The sequence below is a fragment of the Peromyscus eremicus genome, chromosome 1 (genome assembly GCF_949786415.1).
Source record: "Peromyscus eremicus chromosome 1, PerEre_H2_v1, whole genome shotgun sequence".
Taxonomy (NCBI): Eukaryota; Metazoa; Chordata; class Mammalia; order Rodentia; family Cricetidae; genus Peromyscus; species Peromyscus eremicus.
Window position 1 is genome coordinate 162,085,914 of NC_081416.1, and position 12,701 is coordinate 162,098,614.

The following is a 12,701-nucleotide window of genomic DNA, read 5'->3' on the forward strand; positions in this document are numbered from 1 at the left end:
TGGTATGGGTGTGCCACCATGCACAAGTGGGGGTCAAAGGACAACTTTTGAGAGTCAGTTCATTCTTTCCACAATGTGGGTCCTGGGATCACACTCAGGCCATCAGGGTTAGTGCCAAGTGCCTTTACCTGCTGAGCCATATCTCTGGCCATCAGACTTTTTTTTTTTTTAAGGGCTTTTTTTTTCTACTTTTATTTGTATATCTGCATGAGGTCCATCAGACTCTTAATAAAGACAAATGAGAAACAAATGCTACAGACAGGATTCAGGAGCAGAGGGTGGGTCTTTCTCACTGACTGTGGCTCCCATGATACCCCACGTGAAAAGTGGAAGTGCTTGTTCTCCAAGGGCCTTGACAGCTCTGATAACCTGTGGGTAGAAAGTTCCTCCTCTGTGGTCAGTCGCTCTCTGTCCTCATTCCTGGGCTTTCAGGGGGACGTCTTCTCAGTCCTGTGACATGGAAGTCTGTCACTCTCACCCAAGGACCCACTTCAAACTGATCAAGTCTCCTTTCTCTGACCACCCAGAGGAGCGCAGAACCTTCCACTGTGTGATGCTTCGGCCCCTGCTACTGTCCCTGCTCTGGGCAGGTGAGTAGGGATAGCGACAGGGCTGGTGGAACGGAACCAAGATAACTCTCATTTCTTTGCAGGGTCCCTGGCTAAGACGGGGGATTATGAGCTCTTAGTGACTGATTCAGTGACGGTACAGGAGGGTCTCTGCGTCTTTGTGTCCTGCCAAGTCCGTTACCCCACTTCCAGTAGTTCTGTCTTTGGCTACTGGTTCCAGGATGGGGCCAGTATAAACCGCGACTCTCCGGTGGCTACAAATGACCCAAATCGATCAGTACAGAAGGAAGCTCAAGGTCGATTCCATCTCATGGGGGGACCAAACACCCAAAATTGCTCCCTGGAGATCAGAGACGCAAAGAGAAGTGACACACAAGTGTACTTCTTCAGGCTGGCTGGATCTGTGAAATACAGTTTTCTGACTAAGAAGCTCTCTGTGCATGTGATAGGTATGTGATGAGGGTTTGTGTGTGGGTCCTTGTTCCAAAGCCTCTGGGTGCATAATGAGGTGGGCGGCGGGGGGGGGGGGGGGTTGGGGGGGTTGGGGGGGTTGGGGGGAGAAGCCTGGCTTGAAGTAGAGTCACACATAGTGATCCCCACCATGTCTTGTGTCCCTATCTCTCTCTGTACAGCTCTGACTGAGACCCCCAACTTCCAAATCATACCTACCCTGGTGTCCGGCACTTCCACCCAACTGATCTGTTCTCTGCCCTGGGCTTGTGAGCAGGGGACAGCCCCCATCTTTTCCTGGATGTCATCTGCCCTCACCTCCCTGGGCCCCAGGACCACCCTCTCCTCAGAGCTGAACCTCATACCCAGGCCCCAGGACCATGGCACCAACATCACCTGTCAGGTGACCTTCCCTGGTGTTGGTGTTATGGTAGAGAGGACTGAACAGCTCGCTGTCACCTGTAAGTGCCAGGGCAGGATACCTGGGTCCCCGGGGAAGGGATATTAGGGGTGTGGGATGGAGGAGGTAGAACTGGTTGGTGGGTCCTGAAAGCCAGGAGTGTGGGAGAAGAAAAGAGCCCTGGGGTGAAATACCAGCAGCCACCTCCTCTCTGAAAAGAGAATGACCCTATCTCTCTGCCCAGATGCTCCACAGAAGCTGACCATCAGGGCGTCCCGGGGAGATGACACAGGTAGGGGGAACCTCTCCTCCCTGGGGCGGGTGCTGCCCACAGAGATAAGCAGATGTTCTGGAGCTCAGGCGGGAAGAGGTTCAGGATGGGGAAGGGGTGATATGGCATCCCCACTCACCCCTCACCCACACACTGCACTCTACCCCAAATGCCCATGGCTTCTGTCTTTCTCAAGACACAGTGGCAGCCTCCAGTGCCAAGACTGTCTTCATCCTCAGGCTGCCCTCGCTCCCCTTAGCACCCGAGTCTGGCCTGTTTCCCAGCTCCCTTCCTCTCTGTGAGGTGATTTTTGTCAAATGTAGTGTGAGACGTGTTTTATCCTGCCTCAACCTCTGTCATATGATAGAGGGGGTGACTTACACAGCAGAAACACAGGCTCCTTAACTCTGAAGGACAGGAGCTCCAGTTCCAGGGGCTAGCTCCTGGTGAGGGTACCGTGCCTGTGCTACTGATGGTCTTCTCTCTACTCACGTCTTTAAACAGCAGCAACAGACTACACAAGCACTCTGCTATCTTCTTATAGCCCCATTAATTCCACCATCAACACCTTTATCCTATGGTCTCATTTACCGTAATTACCTCCCAAATATCTCCATTATATTGGTGGTTGGGGCTCCAATATATGGATTTTAATGCAATATAATTCTGACCATATAAAAAATTAATACTAAAAGCTCTTGGTGTCTAATGTTCTCCTGTGTCAGTTGACCATACACAGATAGTCTTGCATGCACACCACACCAGGTGGGAGGAGAAACACATACCTTCTTCACACACCACTTTGCAACTTTATCATTTTTTTTCTTTCTTTCTTTATTATTTACTTATTTATATAGGATGGAACTATATCACTAAGCTACAGCTTAGACCTTTTGTTAATGAGATTACTAAAGAAAAGAACCCCCCAAAAGCCAAGGCCGTAAACTGAACTCATAGTTACAAGAAGCCTGCTCTTTGGGGATTGCAGAAGCAAAGCAGCTGATCCTGACCCTAGACACTCAGTGGTTGCAAAAAAAGAAAACAGACCCCGACAGTCTTGAAACCAGCTTGTCTATGAGGAAGCAGCTAACTTCCTCCTTCTGCTCCTAACCCTCCTCTCTTCCCATTTCCTGTCCTTAGTTCAAAACCCCAGCTTGAAGCATATAACCTGCACCATCTTGAACTCTGATCACTGTATTTCTGAGACCTGATCCCTGATCATGGTGTAACCCAATCTGGAGATGCCCTCTGGCGTTGAATAAAGCCTACCTTAGGTGTCTGAGGTTGTCTCAAGTCTCACCTCTTGCTTCTTCTACAAACTTAATTCTTACTTATCCTTATGCTTTCCTTCGTGGTCAAACCCACACTGTCATGATACATGTGTCAGTTAATGGCAAGTGACTGAATTAATTTTTCCCCTCAAACTTAGTTTTCTTGGAGACTTCCTCCGTCACACGTAGACGTAACTCCATGGTTTTCTAATGTTATGATAAAGTGTTTACTATCTTATGTCTTGACAGAAAACTGGCATTCCTTGTCTTTTATTCAATAAGTGACTTACATGAAAACTCTACATTTGTGGCCATGTCCACAAAATCATTTCCTAAGGAAGAAAATTCCAGAACAAAGGGTCATTTGTATTTCACACACACTGCCAATTGCACACCATAGACTTTGTCTTATTCATATCCACAGGAACAATGTCTTTCTCTCTTTAACAAACATACTCCCCTCCCTCATGTCACAAATGAAGTCACTGTAGTTTTCATTCACGTTATTCTCTCAAGAAACTGAGTCTCTTTTACGGTGTTTAAGTATTACTTATGGGCTGTGGGTGTGACTCAGTTGGCAGCATGCTATCCCAGTGTGCAGGAAACCTTGGGCAGAATCCCCAGCATTGCATAAACCAAGCATGGTAATCGCACTCCTATAACCCAAACACTTGAGAGGCAGAAGCAGGAATCTCAGAAATTCAGTCATCCTCATCTCCATAGTAAGTCTGAAGTTGTCCAAGCTATATGAGACCCTCTCTCATAAATAATAATAATAATAATATCAATAAGTTGTATTTATTGGTCTGTGATAATTTCCAAAGTCATCTGAAGAGAGTTTTTTGCCAGGTGAAGGGACTTTTTAGTGTCCGTCAGCTAGCATAGAGTGATTTTGTCTCACCGTGGACAGAACATTGGCATTGGCTCCACTGTTCTTCACATCCTCCCTCAGCCTTCCTCCTCCTGGAAGACCTCCTTGTCCTGAGAATCTCCCTGGGCTTTTGAGACAAATCCACCATAAAACTCACCACCGTGCTGTGCCATCTGCTTTGGGCACCTGCCCCTGAGACTGTGAGCTCCTCAGACACAGCTGAATTAGGCAGGCCTTAGTGAGATGCTCTTGAGAGACAGAAGGGTAAACTCTCCAGGGCAAGTAAGGCAGAGAAGAACGGAACCCAAGGTGGTTCTGATGACCTCACCCTTCTAAGAGATGCTGTCTGTCTTCACTCTTTATGGCGTGAGGCCGTCAGCCAGCAGAAGAGAAAAGACAGATGTGGGAAAAGGAGAAGAAAGGCAAAGCCTTCTGCGACCAGCTTGGCCTTCTCTCTGCTTCCACAGAGCCTCAAGTCCTGCACAGTGGCTCATCTCTGCATATTCAAGAGGGTGAGTCCCTGAGCCTGGTCTGTGTGGCCGACAGCAACCCCCCTGCCGTGCTGAGCTGGGAGCGCCTGACCGAGAGGCCTCTCCAGCTCTCTACTGAGGAACTGCAGCTGCCGAGGGTGGAGTTGGAGGACCATGGAAAATACATCTGCCGAGCTCAGAACAATCTGAGTGCTCAGGAGGCCTTTGTGAACCTCAGCGTAAGGAGTGAGTTGGAAGATAATGGGCGTGTGGCACTGTGATCACAATCTGGGAAGCCCCTCTGATACCTCTCTTTGTGTTCCACTCCCCAGGCCTTCTACAGCTGCTGGTGCCCTCCTGCTCCTGGGAAGCTGAGGGTCTGCACTGCAGCTGCTCCTCCAGAGCCTGGCCCACCCCGTCCCTGCGCTGGCGGCTGGGGGAGGGGCTGCTGGAGGGGAACAGCAGCAATGTCTCCTTCACGGTCACCTCCAGCTCCACAGGACCATGGGCCAACAGCAACCTGAGCCTCAGCATGGAGTTCAGTGCTGGCCACAGACTCAGCTGTGAGGCTTGGAATGACAATGGGGTTCAGAGTGTCACTGTCTTACTGCTGCCGGGTCAAGAGGTCACAAAGGGTAACGTGTGAGGGAAGGGGTGACTTCTGTCTGGATTGTACAAGACATTGGGAGTGAACAGATTAGGGCTGACTCGGTTAAAGTGGGGCTAGTGTTCGTGGTTTCCTACTGTTGGATTGCAGGAGGTTTGGGGACAGGAGGCTGTAGTCACATACACCCACGGGAAAGTAGGGACCTAAACCAGAGTTGGAATGGACATTCTTACAAATAATGGACTAAAGAAGGTTGGATGCTAAGATGACTGCTTGAGAGGACGACTTTCCATCACACCAGCTCTTTCTTGTTAACAGACACATCAGAAACCAGTACAGGAGTGGTCCAAGGGGCCATCGGAGGAACTGGTCTCATGGCCTTGCTTGCTGTCTGCTTCTGCTTCATCTACTTCATGTGAGTGGTGGCCCCATTTGGTGAAGGCTTCATGTAGTGATTGAGGACTGCTTAAAGAATCTCTAAAATTCAGCCCAGTAAGATAATGACCCAGGGCCAGAGTTAGCAGAAGTCTCTTGCTACCTTGACCAGGTGTAGAGTCTGTTCAAATCATGTAGTCTCACCCACTGAGGATCTTTAATCCACAGAGTAGCCCCATCCCAAGCCTCTGTACCTGGTCTTCCCTGGTCCGAAAATCCATCCAGCAGAGATGGGAAAAACAAACAAACAAAAAACAAAAACAAAAACAAAAAAAGAAAACTGATCCCTTTCTCCAGAATGAAGTTCCTCAGGAAGAAATCAGCCCTGAAAGGAGCAAGCATGGAAGACAACCATCCTGCCGAGAGCCCTGGCTCCATCACAAATGGTTCAAGCATGATTTCATCCAGAGTTTCCTTAAGATACTCCAACCAGGTACCCAGCGCATCAATACTGAGCTTCTGTTTCCCCAAATGCCTCTCCAACATCCAACTTTCCTTCTCCAGCTGCAGGCTGGGGACCTGGCATTTGTCCCTACCTCCATCTCCTGCTTCAGGTATTTACCCAGGCCTGCCTACTGTTCTTGTCGGCAAAGCTCTTCCCAGGTAGCTACTTCCTGTCAAGTTTTCACAGCCTTTCCCTGGGCCTCAGCACTGGCTTCATCAGTCCACAGTAAACTTTCATGAAGGAATTCCAAACAGCTATTGAGTTCTGCTTGGTCCTTGCAGTCCAAATACGTGTTGTTAAACAGAAATAGAATGCCACGTGGGGCATGGTGCGGCATGGTGGGGCAGACCTATAATCTCAGCATTTAGGAGGCTGAGGTGGGAGGATGGGGCGTACAAGGCCAGCATAAACTACCAAGTGAGCTGAGGGCCTACTAGGGTAACTTATGAGATCCAAATAAAATCCAAAGTGAAAAGAGCTAGGAACGTGGCTCAGCAGTAGAGAACTTGCCTTGCATCCATCACTGAGAAACAGAGGATGTGGCTTAGAAGTGGAATGCCTGCATAGAATCTACCAGTGATGGGCTGGGGTTGTAGCTAAAGGGTAGGGCACTTGGTTAGAACCAGCTGGGACTGGGGTGTGGCTCAGAGGTGGAATGCTTGCCCAGAATTTAACAGTGAGGTACTTGGGATGTAGCCCTCTCGTAGTTTTCTAGCATGTGTGAGACCCTGGGTTCCATCCCCAGTAGGGAAAGAGAGAAAGGGGAGGAGGAAGAATAGAGACAGACAGACAGACAGACAGAGACAGAAAGAAAGACACAGAGAGAGACAGAAACACCAGGAGGTTGGACTTTGGTGGCACATGCCTATATTCCTGACACTTGAGAAGCATGAGAAAAGAAAATGTAAAGTTTGAGGCCATCTTGGGCTACATGGGGAATTGCAGGAGAGTCTGGGCTTCTTAGAGACTTAATTTCAAGATTTAAAAAAAAAGGAAAGAAATAGACTGTTGGTCACATGTATAACATAAAATCTGCATTAGTCCCATTAAAAGCAGAAGCACATAATATCAAATTTCATTCCATACAACACAACCAAATGACTGTGGTTCTAATTGTTATCAATAACCAAATGTAAAAATTATTGACACACTCACATTCTTAATTTGGGGTACTCAGCCTTTCAGATCTAGTGTATACTTTGTTCTCACAGCACATCTCCGCTGAGATTCCCTTACATGTGCCACAGGTGGCTCGCACCATATTTAACATCAAGACCTACAGAATGTCCAGACTCCGTGGGCAGATGCTTCCTGATCTCTCCTTCAATGGAGCCTATACATCTTCCATGTATCAGTTAAAATATCCCTGCCTCTGACAGGCAGACCATCACCTGCCTCTTGAAGTCTCAGGCTTGTCCCTGCTCTTCCCATATACTGTGAGCCCCACCAGGGTAGGGTGGGTCTATTCCTAGCTTCTTGAGAGCTCACTGTAACTCCTTGCTTCTGCCCAACAGATTACAATTAGATAAAGTTTTCATTTTGTTTTCCAAATTTCACTTATGTACATTTTGGGGTCCCTGTGTAGCCCAGGCTGTTCTGGAACTCACTGTGGAGCCAGAGCTTGCCCCAGACACAGTCTTCCTTCTATAGTCTCCCAAGTGATGGGATTGCTGGCAGATACACCTGGCTTTCCCTTCATTTGTTTTTGTCAATCTGGTGCTGTCTTTTGTGAGTTACTTAACCTGGACCAGACTATGTTCACATCCATAAAGTGGGAAAGGAGGGGGTTGTGAAGACTCAGTGAGACCCTTAAAATTAGCTGGGAACGGGGTGGAGATATTGTTAGGGCCCTTGACTACTCTGTGCAAGGTCCTGGTTTGATTACAAGTGCTGTGTATGTAGGTGTATGTGCACATAGGCACCCACCGGGGGAACGTAGAGAAGGGATGTAGACATGTGTTCATCTTCATGTTCACACATCACTAAAGTTAAGGTGAGTGAGTGAAAGCATGGAGTGAACACTCAGGAAATGTATGTGAAGTAGACAAGTGAACAAATGCCTGGCTAAGCCCCAAGGGCCTTTGGTAGTTCTTGCTGCCGTCTGCAAAGTCTTCACTGTTGCCCTTCTCTAATTGGGTTTCAGGGTCACCTGAATGCATCAGGGTCACCGAACCAGAAAGAACAGCCACCTCTTTCCGTAGTCCCACACACCCTGGAGGATGAGCCTGAACTCCACTATGCCTCCCTCTCCTTCCAAGGCCTGAAGCCCCGGCATCCTCAGAACACGGAGACCATCAAGTCTGATTACGTGGAGCTCAAGATCCACAAGTGCTGACCCCCCTTGCTCTTGTGTCCCAGCACTGGTTGGAGTCCCGGAAAGGACAGCGTATGTTAGGGGCAGATTCTGAGATGAGTGGCCCTCCAAACCAAAGGTTCTGAAGGAGAAGGCATGAGGGCGACAGGATTCCTGGGTTCAAGTCCAGGTTCGGTGTTATTCCCACAGAAGCCGCCTTTCCTCGCTGTGCCCTCTCTTCCTCCTCTGTAAAGTGGGTCCCATTCATGCGGTGTGACCAGGAGAAACCCCACAGTGTTCATTGTTTGTTGCTTGCGTTGCTTATGTTGCCTCAGCAGTGGGAGGAACATTCTGACTCTATCACATACTTGAATTTTACTTGTATATTTTAAGGAACGTACGTTAATTCTTAAAGTGATAATGTTTTGAAGTGTGACTGTGGTGTAGCTACACGTACCTCAGATTGGACTTACACTGAATGTTCTGCAAGCTCTGAAAGATCACACAGATGCCAGCCCAGACTACTGTACCCAGAAAAACCATCAATTACAAGGAATAAAACTAAGATCTTCCACAAATCAATACAAGTGGCAGACAATCCAATACAAAACGGTATATGTGAGTGGCCAGCAAACGTACAGAAAGGTGATCAATCCGTGCTTGTCAATGAAAGATAAATAAATACGATACAACTGCCAAACTGTGCAGCAATTCTGCTCACAACTGCAGCCTAAAAACACAAGATACAGTTATTCATCAGACTTCCCCAAGTGTGTTGTTGATGGAAGGATTGGGGAGGAAGCTCAGTGGCAGAGGGGTGCTTGCTATGTCTGAGACCCTAATCTGTTTGATCTCGGGTCCTATAAAAGTAATGAAATGTACCCAAATGTGCACCAGAAGTAAGAGAGGCAAACAAATTACACCATGTTTATGGGATGTAGAAATAGAATCTCATGCATGTGTGACAGAATGTAACACAGACGGACAGAATCCAGACACATAGTCTCTAATGTGTTAGGTCCTTGGCATGAGGTTTAGAAAAAAAGAGAACTCATCTTTGGCATTAGAACTGGATTCTTTTTCTCCCTTTTATTGGAAATAGATTCTTTTTTGGTTTTTGAAAAATGTATGCATTTATTAAAAATTTGAAATTACTTTAAAAATGTGGTTATTTTACACTATAAATTCAGAAGTCCTGGGAATTAGGCACAGAAGGATTTAGGTTTCCAAGGAGTCCTTAAGGTTTCCTATTGGCATTCCTCATTGCTCTGGGGGTTTGGGGCTTTGGGAGTCTCTGGCTTGGACCCCTGGTTATTGAACAGCGGAAACAGATTCTTTTGTCATACAATACATCCCGATTACAGTTACTGCTCCCTCTATTCCTCTCAGTTCCTCCTAACCTCTCTTCCCATCCAGATCCACTCCATTTTTGTCTCTCATTAGAAAAGAATGAGAGGCTTCTAAGAGAAAACAACACAACAGAACAAAATAAAATGCGATAAGATAAAACAAAAACCATCACCAAAAGTTGGACAAGCCAGACCAACAGAAGGTAAAGAACCCAAGAGAAGGCACAAAAATCAGAGACCCACTCATTCACACACTCGGGAGTTCTATAAAAAGACTAAACTGAAATCTATAGTACATATGCAGAGGACCTGTTGCAGACCCCTGCAGGCCGTGTGCTTGCTGCTTCAGTTTCTGTGAAGTTACATGAGATTTGCTCAGTTGATTTAGAGGGCCTTATTCTCCTGGTATCCTCCATCCACCCTGGCTTTTATGTTCTTTCCACCTCCTCTTCCACAGGATTCCCTGAGATCTGAGGAAAAAATTTGATGGAGACATCCCATTTAGAGCTGTTTGTTTCTAAGTCTCTCCCTCTCTGCATACTGTTTGGCTGTGGGTCTCTGCATCTGTTCCTGTCTTCTACAAGAGGAAGATGATGGCTGAATAAGGCACTGATCTATGAGTATAGCAGAATATCATTAGGAGTCATTTTTCACCATTTTTTAGGACCAGTAGTATTTGGTTTTTACCCTAGGTCTCTAGGCTGTCTATTCTCTGGTTCTTGATCGCCCAGGCAATGTCAGGTATAAGTTTCATCTTGTGGCATGGGTCTTAAGTCAAATCAGATGTTGATTGGTTACTCCTGCAATTGTGTCACAGTTTCCCTAGCATATTTTGCAGGTAGGAGAGCATTGTAAGCCAAAGGGTTTGTGGCTGAGTTGGTGTTTATGTTTCTCTTTTGATAGCCTGCAGAGTACCTTCCTATACCAAAGACACTAGAACAAAGGAACGAAAGTTCTATGTAGGCACCAGCTCAACCACTCCATGTTTAATGAGTTGTGTAGATGTTGTCTTCAATAATGGGGCCTGCTGTCAGTTTGGGGAGAACAACCTATTGTCTTGGCAAGAGTCTGGGTTGTTTGGGGATTTTCATGGGACCCCTTTGACCAACAACTCAATTGGATGTAACCCAGTCCTGGTACTGGGAGCTTCCTTTGATGACAAGACATGGCCAGGTAGGACTCTGTCTCGCCATTCTTTGGAGACTTCATTAGGATTGCCTTCATATATTTGAAGACGTTTCCACTGCTAGGTTTCTTTGCCACCCCTCAGTTCTAGTTGTCTCTCCATACTGGTTTTTGTGAGTTAATTTTGTATCCAGCCGCTTTGCTGAAAAGGTTTATCAGCTGTAGGAGTTCTTCAGTGGAATATTTAGGGTCACTCATGTATTCTATCATATCATCTATCATATCATCTGTAAATAAAAATACTTTGACTTCTTCCTTTCCAATCTGTACGCCTTTGATCTCCTTCAGTTGTCTTATTGCTCTAGCTAAGACTTCAAGTACTATATTGCATATGTGTGAAGAGAGTGGACCACCTTGTCTTGTTCCTGATTTGGGTAGAATTAATTTCAGTTTCTCTCCATTTAAATTAATGCAGCTATGGGCTTGTTGTAAACTGTCTTTATTATGTTTAGGTATGTCCCTTGTATCCCTAATCTCCCCAGGACTTTATCATAAAGGGATATTGGATTTTGTCATGAGATGATAATGTGGTTTTTACTTTCATTTTGTTTATATGATGATTACATTTATTGATTTTATATATTAAACCATCCCCACATCTCTGGGATGAAGCCTACTTGATCATGGTAGATGATCTTTTTGATGTGTTCTTAGAGTCAATTTGCGAGTATTTTATTGAATATTTTTGCGTCTATGTTCATAAGGGAAATTGGTCTGTAATTCTCTTTGTTGGGTCTTTATGTGTATCAGGATAACTGTGGCTTCATAAAATGAATTGGGTGATGTTCCTTCTGTTTCTATTTTGTGGAATAATTCAACGAATATTGGCATTAACTCTGAAAATCTTATAGAATTCTGGGCTAAAAGCATCTGGCCCTGGGCTTTTTTTGGTTGGGAGATTTTAACGACTGCTTCTATTTCACTAGGGGTTACAGTTCTGTTTAAGTTGCTTATCTCATCTGGACTTAACTTTGACAAGTATCTAGGAAATTATCCATTTCTTTTAGATTTTCCAATTTGTTGGAGTAAAAGTATTGTCCTTTTTTAAAATTGTTGCTGCCTTTTAAGGCAGGGCTGTCCGAAATAGTAACTGCAACTCTGCTGCTAACCAGCCGTGGTTAGGATGGAATTCTGCTCCTTCAGGCACTGACTCTTTCAAAGCTACCAAGGGAACTTAACTAAATCTCTGTACCTCTAAAGAACTCAAGATTCAAAGGTTAAGGGGGAAATTCTGCTCTTTAGAGAGGCTGAATAGCAAATAGCTCACCTCCTCTCCTTGCTCGAATCCTCCAAAAAGCCCTCATGCTTCTCCTTACCCCTCCTTACAAACCCTCCTCCACCTGGCTCCTCCCTACCACTTCCTGTCAGCTAGTTGCTGACGCAGCCTCCTGCTCATAGGTGAATTTTATTTAATCAAACATCTTTGCATCATTAAACAAATGTTCCAGAGCATAAACAAAAGTAACATACCTTAAAATGATATTCCATAACATAAAAGTTATTAAAGTGTGTCTTTATGATTCTCTGGATTTTCCCATGTCTATTGCTGTATCTCCTTTTCATTTTTTGATTTTGTTAACTTGGATATTCTGTCTCTCTCTCCACCTTTTAGTTAGTTTGGATAAGGGTTTGTCTATTTTGTTTATTTTTCTCAAAGAACCAACTCTTAGAACCACCTTCATCCTGTCCCATAAGTCTGGGTATGTTGTGTCTTCATTTTCATTCAATTCTAGAAAGCCTTTAATTTCTTTCTTAATTTCACTTGTGACCCATTTTCATTCAGTAGAGAGTTGTTCAGTTTCTATTAGCTTGTAAGCTTTCTGTTGTTTCTATCCAGCTTTAATCCATGGTGGTCTGATAAGATGCAAGGAGTTATTTCAGTTTTTTTTGTATCTGTTCAGACTTGCTTTGTGTCTGAGTATGTGATCAATTTTGGAGAAAGTTCCATGAGTTGCAGAGAAGGTATATTCTTTTGTGTTTGGAAAAAATATTTTATAAATATCTGTTAGATTCATTTGGTTTTTAATGTCTGTTCAGTTTTTATCTGGATGACCTGTCCATTGGTGAGAGTGGGTATTGAACTCT

At 45.4% G+C, this 12,701-nt stretch overlaps 1 protein-coding gene across 1 annotated transcript; it reads left to right on the forward strand.

The window, feature by feature from the left end:
• The first annotated feature begins 457 nt into the window (after positions 1 to 457).
• On the forward strand, positions 458 to 9,149 carry LOC131926141 (sialic acid-binding Ig-like lectin 5). Its single transcript, XM_059281452.1, has 9 exons — positions 458 to 590; positions 653 to 1,018; positions 1,202 to 1,480; positions 1,664 to 1,711; positions 4,300 to 4,548; positions 4,635 to 4,937; positions 5,228 to 5,324; positions 5,642 to 5,777; positions 7,933 to 9,149. Exons 1-9 carry the CDS (start codon positions 458 to 460, stop codon positions 8,122 to 8,124), a joined length of 1,803 nt encoding a protein of 600 aa, XP_059137435.1. The 3' UTR covers positions 8,125 to 9,149.
• The last annotated feature ends 3,552 nt before the right edge of the window (positions 9,150 to 12,701 follow it).

Coding starts and splice junctions, on each gene's coding strand:
- LOC131926141 (XM_059281452.1), top strand. CDS start 458: ATGGAAGTCTGTCACTCTCACCCAAGGACCCACTTCAAACTGATCAAG. Junction 1,481..1,663: donor TGAACAGCTCGCTGTCACCT/GTAAGTGCCAGG, acceptor CTCTCTGCCCAG/ATGCTCCACAGAAGCTGACC. Junction 1,712..4,299: donor GTCCCGGGGAGATGACACAG/GTAGGGGGAACC, acceptor CTGCTTCCACAG/AGCCTCAAGTCCTGCACAGT.